The 8,782-nt window shown below is 38.3% G+C and overlaps 2 protein-coding genes across 2 annotated transcripts; one reads left to right on the top strand and one right to left on the bottom strand.

Moving 5' to 3' along the window:
• The first annotated feature begins 308 nt into the window (after positions 1 to 308).
• Positions 309 to 5,256, top strand: actr8 (actin related protein 8). Its single transcript, XM_079239701.1, has 13 exons — positions 309 to 465; positions 1,111 to 1,281; positions 1,410 to 1,520; positions 1,663 to 1,767; positions 1,867 to 2,040; positions 2,313 to 2,406; positions 2,554 to 2,686; positions 2,819 to 2,972; positions 3,132 to 3,227; positions 3,364 to 3,504; positions 3,597 to 3,912; positions 4,141 to 4,304; positions 5,058 to 5,256. Exons 1-13 carry the CDS (start codon positions 343 to 345, stop codon positions 5,199 to 5,201), a joined length of 1,926 nt encoding a protein of 641 aa, XP_079095827.1. The 5' UTR covers positions 309 to 342; the 3' UTR covers positions 5,202 to 5,256.
• Positions 5,257 to 5,986: 730 nt separating this feature from the next.
• Positions 5,987 to 8,499, bottom strand: selenok (selenoprotein K). Its single transcript, XM_079239582.1, has 5 exons — positions 8,400 to 8,499; positions 7,879 to 7,969; positions 7,232 to 7,306; positions 6,793 to 6,888; positions 5,987 to 6,310 (listed from the first exon to the last, which is right to left on the bottom strand). The coding sequence occupies exons 1-4, from the start codon at positions 8,416 to 8,418 to the stop codon at positions 6,798 to 6,800; spliced, it is 276 nt and encodes a 91-aa protein (XP_079095708.1). The 5' UTR covers positions 8,419 to 8,499; the 3' UTR covers positions 5,987 to 6,310; positions 6,793 to 6,797.
• Positions 8,500 to 8,782: the final 283 nt, after the last annotated feature.

The raw sequence follows: 8,782 nt of genomic DNA, 5'->3' as shown, positions 1-8,782 counted from the left end.
AGACTTTCCTGTTTCCTTGCAACACATCTAACTCAAATTAACGGCTCATTACTAGACTTTTTTTTTCTTTCTTTTTTTTCTTTTATAAATAAATGTAAAATTGGCACTACTACAATAACATTAATTATAGGAGGACACGTGTGGCACATTTTGAGTTTCGAAAAAAGCGAAGAAGAAGAGTTCACAACAAATAGAAATAGACATTTTGTGCCACGTGATCAAACACGGAAGTAGAATTCACAACTTGACGACGAAGGGACCTTTCAGATGTTTCAGACTATTCATACACGGGCGTTTTTGTTTTATTCATATTGATATATAGTCCAAAATAGAGCAGCTACAATGACTCAGGCTGAAAAGGAGCAAGACAGCGGAAAGGAGAAGGAAAAGGAGCGAGAAAAGGAGCAGCAGCGCGGAGTGAAAAGACCCATTACTCCTGCTGCAATCCCCGACCCTCTGCAGGAGGTGTGTAGAGAAATCAGATGTTTTCCCGTTAGGTTTTAAGACATTAATGTGAATATTAATCACATTTTAATAATTAGAACAAGACTGAAATGTTTCTTTGACTAAGTTTACATAGTTCCACACCAGATAAAAAATAAATAACGGTACAGATGGACAACACCTACAGTGAATAAGTTTATCACTGTTTAGTAGAAAAAATATATTTTATTGATGTGGTTTGGCTCCATTTGTAAATGTATAATAAGGTGCTCTGATCATCGGGCAGGAAAGTCCACTAAAATATTTGAGGGTTATGAAAATGTTCTAGTAAATCATGCTCCCACCTTCATAGTCACCAGAATTCAACATTTCGCATGTTTAAGACTTTGGACCACCGTGTACATAATATCATCAAATATGAAAATCATTAAACATCCTTTGCAAGAATGGTATTAGATTCCCGCATAAGACTGCAAGGTCACAACTTTCTTGTGGAAGCCCCGTGTGACTGAATGAGAACAAGTCCCTACAGTAACAATGTTCCATAATATTATGAAGTTTTCACAGAAGGTTGGATGCTGTTATAGTAGTAGCATGATGTGCAGATGTTTTCATAGTTATATTCATATGCTAAAACCATAAATGTAACGTTTTCCCTTTTCACAGCAAATACAGAGCAGTTTTGTTGTTGTCATTCACCCTGGTTCAAGAACTCTCCGCATTGGCCGAGCAACGGACACTCTTCCGGTTACGGTTCCCCACGTAATCGCACGCAGACATAAACAAAGTGGACAGCCCAGATATGAAGACGCTTGGCTGTTGAGAGAAGGTCTGAATGTAAGTCACACTTTAGCACACTTACCTTTATACAGTACCCATACAAACCCTAAGTTGATCTGAGACTTTTTTTTTCTTTTTTTTAAAATCATTTGGGTGTCATTTTTCATGTACTTTTTATCCAGCAGAAACCAGAGAGTAATGAGCAGAGGCAGAATGGGCTTAAAATGGTCGATCAGGCCATCTGGTCAAAGAAGATGTCAAATGGTGTGCGAAGAACTCCTGTATCTCCTGAACAGGTTGGTTTGTGAAAAAGAGAATTGGGCGAAGCAGTCACTGTATAATACTGTGGTATCTATGGCTGTGAGAACAAGTGTAGTGCTTTCAGTGTGCATTTATGTATCTATTTTACACCAAATGTGTTCATGTGTGTATATCCAGGCCAGAGCGTATAACTGTCAGATCCGTCCAGCAGTACTTGACAGCAGCTCCAGGGTAAAGTGGACAAACACAGTTCATCATCCTCCTTATCTGGTGGGAGAGGAGGTCAGTTCATGTACCCAAAAATACATAAACAGTTTGCATTACATAAAGTGTTTGTATGACCCAGTTTTACTCACCTGCTTCTGTTCTGCTATTTTATAGGCTGTTTATGTGAATCCATCAGACTGTTACAACATTCACTGGCCTGTTGTCAGAGGTCAGCTGAATGTACATTCAGGTCCTGGAGGCTCACTGAGTGCAGTCTTGGCTGATCTTGAGACCATCTGGAGTCATGTGATCCAGAAGCATCTGGATATCCCTTTGAAAGATTTAAAGGTTGGAGAACTTTACTGTTTTTCAGATGTGTTAGTTGCAGTGGACATCTTGAAATAAGAAAGCAATAAATGTTGAAAGAAAGCACAAAGAAAAGGTTTGTAGTTGTAAAGTTTTTAAACAGCAAGACTGCGGTTGTTTTGCATTGTAAGGTTTTCTAAAATACAGTTAGTAACTCTGCTTTAATAAACCCTGGAAATGAAATCTAAACACCAGTGGTGGAAATTCCTTTCTAGCATTCATTTTTTTATTTATTTATTTTTATTGGCCGACAGTATTACAGATGTATCCTGCTGGTCCCTGATATCTATAACAGACATCACATTAAGGAAGTTGTCAACATGCTGCTGCTTAATATGGGATTCTCAGGTATTGCACAAACATGCAAAACTATACCCAAGACAATAACGTCCATCTGAACTATTATACAGTTGATGTTTCTACACTGCTGTGCTTGAACTTGTTTAGTTAGTTGAGCTCATAAAAAAGTAATGTATTCTCTTTTTATTTTTGCAGCAATCATTGTACACCAGGAGTCCGTGTGTGCTACATTTGGCAGCGGATTAAGCAGTGCTTGCGTAGTGGATGTAGGTGACCAGAAAACGAGTATCTGCTGTGTGGAGGATGGCGTATCCCACCGGAACTCTAGGTAGGGTCAATTACACAAGAGAAGAAAAAAAAAAATCCAAAATAGTATTCCATATAAATAAATTAAAAGTTTAAATAATTGCATGTTTATGTCTTTCATTTTCACATATCACATGTTCTGTCTCTTTAACAGGTTATGTTTAGCTTACGGCGGTTCAGATGTGACACGAACTTTTTTCTGGCTGCTTCAGAGGGCAGGATTTCCCTACAGAGACTGTCAGCTGCCCAACAGACTGGATTGTCAGCTCTTACAGCACCTAAAAGAGACTTTCTGCCATCTTGATCAAGTGTGTGTTGGTTGAGAGCAGGTTTTTAAAAAACTAATAAACACAGATCACCTTCAAAGTAAAATGAGTAGTTAACCAAAGTTCTCTTAGAGAGCTAGTTGACAATTTAGCATTTACTTTAATAACTTCTTTGTTCTTTTGTTTGTTTGTTCTGTACAGGACATATCAGGATTACAAGATCATGAATTTCAGACACGTTTCCCAGAAGCCCCAGCTCTTTTGTATCAGATTCGACTTGGAGATGAAAAATTACAGGTATCTTTTGATAAAACATTTAATGATAAATCATTTTTAGGATTGGTGCAGAAACTATCTCTACATTGTTTCTTCTCCTGCTAGCCATATTTCTGTCTCGTGTTAAATGCCTTATCTGTCTTTTTCTCCTCTGTAGGCACCCATGGGTCTTTTTTACCCAGCCACATTTGGCATTGTAGGTCAGAAGATGACTTCGCTTCAGTACCGTTCCCAAGGTGACTCAGAGGATCCTCACGATGAACACTACTTGCTGGCCACGCAGAGCAAACAGGACCAGGTAACTCATAAATATGTCACTTTATGCATTAAATAGCATTTAATTAGTGCAGATAAATGATTACTGGTTCTTGATCCTTTTTCCTCCAACAGTCTTCCAAATCTGCTGCAGACCGTAAGGCTGTTTCCAGGACAGGTGGGGGTTTGGATGGTGAGATGAGCAGTCAGGTTGGGGTTGGTGAGATGTCAGACCTACCGAAGGGCAGTGGTAGTGGCTGTGGAAGTGGAGGAGGAGGGATGCAAGGGGAAATGGAGATGGGGTCTGCGCAAGGGGAGTGTCTCGTCGGTGCAGGAGCAATGGAAGATTCCCTGTCGACACACCTTTCCAGAAAAACTGCTATCATGAGCCAGTTTGAGAGCAAAGCTTTGGGACTGGACAAAGCAATCCTGCATAGCATCGACTGCTGCGGTAAGAATGTGGATTGTGGAGTGAAAAAAGGATTAAGTAGTGGAATATGTATTAATTTAAGGATGAAAAAAATGGAAATGGCAGAAATGTATTTAATCGTGGTTTCTATTAAAGATCTTAAACGATGCAGAAAAATGCAGGCAAAAGTTGGAGCGAGAGAAGAAGACAGTCGTATTCCCATTGTTCAGGATGTTCTGTTTTATTCGTATTTGTTCCATTTGTCATCAGCATCAGATGAAACTAAACGTAAGATGTACAGCTCCATCCTGGTTGTGGGCGGAGGGCTGATGTTTCACGGCGTTCAGGAATTTCTCCTTCATCGCATCATCAACAAGATGCCACCATCCTTCAGAAGACTGGTTGACAATGTGGAGGTCATAACACGGCCAAAGGTACTGCAGGATATGTTGCATTCACCAAAGTTGCACAGTAGCTTTTGTTTCATAAGTTAGATTTGTGTTGTGTTAACCGCTATGTGAGGAAAAAAAAAAATCTGCATGAGTTTTATAAAAACCTTTAGTGTTGTAAAAAACAGATGTAGAGAAACAAGTTACCAGAATGAGATGAAACTTTCAGACATGGATCTTTGCTTAATGAGATACTAATCCAGTGGTTACAGATTCTGTAAACAGAAGTAAATGAACATCTGCTTTCACTGCTTGAGATAAATATTTTTTGTATGAATTTTACTTATAAAAAACATTCACTTTATACATTTTTTAACCATTCTTTGGCTATTTAATGTTTGGACTGTGATTGTTTTTTTTTACTGTATGTCCCACTTCTTTAATTATGATATTTTCATTGCGATTTCACAAGTATATTTTACAGCATACTGTTCAGTAAATGTGTTCTTCTCCTGACTTGGCCAAAGCAAAACAGGCCTAAACCTGATGTTGACCCTGGTTCATAGACAATGTGAAAAGGAAGAACTGATTTAATTTTGGTGGTGATCCGGATCAATGTTTGGAACTTATAAAAGGCCTTGGGAGAGGTTTGCGCTCAGAGTGCTTTTGTAGTTATATATGCAGCTATCAGGAATTTTTGGTTCACAAACTTTTGAATGTAACTGTCTGAAATGGACTTAATAAAATACTTTAAATCAATCCTTCAATGAATTGTATACTGATGTGTGTATGCTATAGGACATGGACCCCCGCCTGATATCATGGAAAGGGGGAGCTGTGTTGGCGTGTCTTGACACAACACAGGAGATGTGGGTCCACCGTGGAGAATGGCAGCGCTTCGGTGTCCGGATGCTCAGAGAGAGAGCTGCTTTCGTCTGGTGAAAACATTCACCATTTATTTACGTCTTGAGATGCGAGATGGACTGAGAGGGAAAAAAGACCATTCATACCAATAATCCTTGAAGAAAATTTTACAATTTGTAAGACAGTGTTGTGAGCCGAATGTGTTTGGTGGCTTGTATGATGTGATCACATATGGCAGAAGTGTGTCTGTGGCTCTGTAAATAGTACTGTAACTACTAAGTTCTTTACTGCCCAAAACTGTAAATAAATCCATCAACTTGGATAAATCGCTTTTTGTCAGTATCTTGGTTTCAGTGAAAGAATGTGAAATGAAATGAAAAAAACTTTATTAATCCCCAAAGGGAAATTCAATATTGTTGTATATAATTATTAACTTGAGGAGGTCTTCTTCCGGAGGTTGGTGGCTGCTGGCAGGAATAATCTTCTGTATCTTTCAGTCTTACAGCGGACCTGAAGAAGCCTCTAACTGAACACACTTTGTTTCATCACTGTGTTGTGGAGAGGGTGTGAAGAATCCTCCATCATCTTCATCAGCTTGTGCAGCATTCTTCTTTGGACAATCAGCTCCAGCGTTACTCCAAGTACAGAACCAGCTTTCTTGACCAGTTTGTTATATCTAGTATGAGCCAGACTATTAGATATATCTGAATAATATATTTGCACTGTTTTTCCAGACACCAAATCTCCAACCTGTCAAAATTATGTTACTTAATGACTGATGCTAAATTTAAGGAATACATGTGTGATCCTTAGCTGTGAGTGCTGACAACAACGGCCAGCATTAAAAAAAGTGTTTAAAAAAATTAAATGAATCAAACTTAATTTTTATTCAACCAGAAAGATAAAAAAAAAAATTAAAATGATTCCAAGGGCGATGACTAAATACAAGCAGTATATATATTTTCAACAGACTGAAGTCACTATAAATTAGGTTGGAAGGATGAGAAAACGGCAGAAGTGATGCAGGCAGCTGCAATATCAGCCATTCTAGCCCCTACATGTAGGAATTCCCAGAAAGGCATCACAAAACTGCTCACGGCAGTGGCAGCTGATGAAGAGGGCCTTCAGCAAGTTACCACAGATGCTGTGCAAGGCCCCACGCCTACACTGCATGTGTAGGCATTTACCTAAAGAGAAGTGAAAGTGTACAGTGGTGAATTAATCTTGTAATTACATTGTTAAAAAATGTTTGGTTTGTAACACAACTTTAACAGTCTTAAAGCATTTAAGTTTTTACACAACTAAACCCAGTAATTTCTTCAGTAAACCTAATTGAACTTCAGCTTGAAAAAAAGCATGCAAATCAACAGATAAATTAGGAAGTTGTCATGGTAACAACACAGACAAAAACAAAGCACTGCCAAATACAGACATACATTTGAAGATAAAATAACGAGCTGAAGTAAGCATATTTCAAGATGGTCCCTCACATGTAATGGACACGACTGACAAACAGCCGGCAATCGGTGTTGATTTGTCAGTGGAAGACAAGATAACTTGAGCTTTCACATTCTCTGCTCAATTTAATTTGCATTTTAAATGTCCAAAAGGTACCAATAAAAGCAACAAGACTGTTAAAGGAGTATTGTTGAAGGAAAGAATTCCTCACCTTCCTCATCCTCCTCCCCCCATTGGTGGAGGGTTGATCCCTCCACCATGGGCTATTCTTCCCATTCGCCGCCTCCCCCCAGGAGGACCTGGAGGACTGCAAAAAATCAACCAATAGAACAATGATAAAGAGGATGAATTGCATAAATATAGAGTTAATTCATTCCCAAGTGGACAGCAATATAGTTTAACTCCTCAGTTAGCCAGAGAGGAAATTCCTAGAATTGGGTACAGTTTTTAATAGAGCAGGTAGTGACTGGTTGGTTCCAAAAAAACACTTCACCAGTTAGTCATGATACATCGTCCCAGTTACAACATGGCTAGTTCACACATTTATACAACATAATAGAATGGTCCTAGTGCCTGAAATAACAGACTCTGCAGAAACATGTCCCCAGTGTGTTTATACCATTTGTGAAATGAATACTCCTGAGACTTACCCTCTGCCATCACTGAAGCGTGATGAAGCACAGGTCCCATCCTTTGACAGGTCAGGATGAATTATAGTCTTAAAACTGAAAGTACAAAGAAGGTCAGAGTGGAAAGCAACAACGAAATGATTAAAAAACATTTTCCTTTAACTTTGAGATTTGACAGGATATTTACAAATCAATTTATTTTCCTCTACATTATTAAAATGTCAACTAACACAAAAAAATTGCTACATTTAAATGTTGTTATTGGTGATGGAGCATAATAAGATGGATCTTAAAATTCAGAAAATAATACTGCTGTAATAACGTAAACCCTCATAGATGCCTTGATATGGCTGCAGTAACACTCATCTTTGACAGTGACAAATACAACAGTAATTTAATATTCTTACACATCTAAATGTAGGCGTTACCAACAAACACAACATATAGAATTAATTTCCCCTTCCCCTTAAAAAAAAACCCCCAACAAAACAAACACCCCCCCCAAATTACTCTTAAAAAAAAAAAAACAAAAAACAAAAAAAATCACTACAAGAAAAGGCTGTCAAGACAGAAGCAAATAGCTGGTAAACCTTAAAACAAAGTGGTTCTATAGTATACTGTGGCTGTTTGATTTATTTGATCATTACTTGGGACACTATTTAACTTACAACAAGCCGATAAACTCCACTGCTCCCCAGAAAAGATCGACGAGTAAAGACAGTCGCCATGGTGACTGTGACCTACTGTCCAGGACCTGACCTGAGAAAGACAAAGCAGAGAAACTAAGAGTGAACACATCTTTCTTTGCAGCCTGCCACTTCCACTACTTTGTTCTTCTTGAAGTGACAAGTGTACACCAGCCAACAGGATATGGGTGTATGTAAATAAATACAACAGTATACATTTCACAAACACATACTCAAGTTTACATGATTATTATTAATTTTATTATGTTTCTACAGAGAGGCTACTGTTGCAATTATAAAACTTATTGGGAATTCAGGGGGTTTTAGCTGCAGTGGCTAATATTAGTCAGAAAACCAGGCTAGCTAACAACCGAGCTAACTGGCTACATTTTGGCTAGATACAGTCTGTCTATTTTAACGTCCAGAATATCTTGGCGTATCTCCGGAACAACAAATAATTGTTCTAACGTGAAGAAAACAGTGTTAGAAAAAGGACTACTCACCGTTGGACACGTACACCATGTTCCAGAGAGTGAAACACAGCTGTAAATGCTGTGTTTATGGTTTTTACGCTTTATGGTCAAGGTTCCGCTTCCGGGTCCGTCGTTTCGTCATTCTTTTGCGCAGGCGCTTTTACGTAAACGTCACTTAAAATGATGCAAGTTCAACAAATATTATTTACTAAATTACACTATTCACAAAAAGTTAGGGATATTCAGCTTTTGGGTGAAATTTTACAACAAGCCTAAAATGCATTCAAACCTGTACAGGTGAACTTAATGTGATCTTCTCTAAGCTTTTAAATGCACATGTCCAACTGTTAAATGTTTCAATAAATTTTGCACAAGTTGCTGTTCTCTAACAAGGAGCTTAACGGCAAAAATCA

Source organism: Telmatherina bonti (assembly GCF_933228915.1).
Source record: "Telmatherina bonti genome assembly, chromosome: 4".
Lineage (NCBI taxonomy): Eukaryota > Metazoa > Chordata > Actinopteri > Atheriniformes > Telmatherinidae > Telmatherina > Telmatherina bonti.
This window is presented reverse-complemented; position numbering and strand designations above follow the sequence as displayed.

Excerpts from the sequence above, each read along its gene's own strand:
- actr8 (XM_079239701.1), top strand. The coding sequence starts at position 343 with ATGACTCAGGCTGAAAAGGAGCAAGACAGCGGAAAGGAGAAGGAAAAG. Across the intron at positions 1,282-1,409 it reads TGTTGAGAGAAGGTCTGAAT|AAACCAGAGAGTAATGAGCA; the intron begins GTAAGTCACACT and ends TTTATCCAGCAG. Across the intron at positions 3,505-3,596 it reads CGCAGAGCAAACAGGACCAG|TCTTCCAAATCTGCTGCAGA; the intron begins GTAACTCATAAA and ends TTCCTCCAACAG.
- selenok (XM_079239582.1), bottom strand. Across the intron at positions 7,307-7,878 it reads GTGGAGTTTATCGGCTTGTT|TTTTAAGACTATAATTCATC; the intron begins GTAAGTTAAATA and ends TTGTACTTTCAG. Across the intron at positions 6,889-7,231 it reads CGCTTCAGTGATGGCAGAGG|TCCTCCAGGTCCTCCTGGGG; the intron begins GTAAGTCTCAGG and ends GATTTTTTGCAG.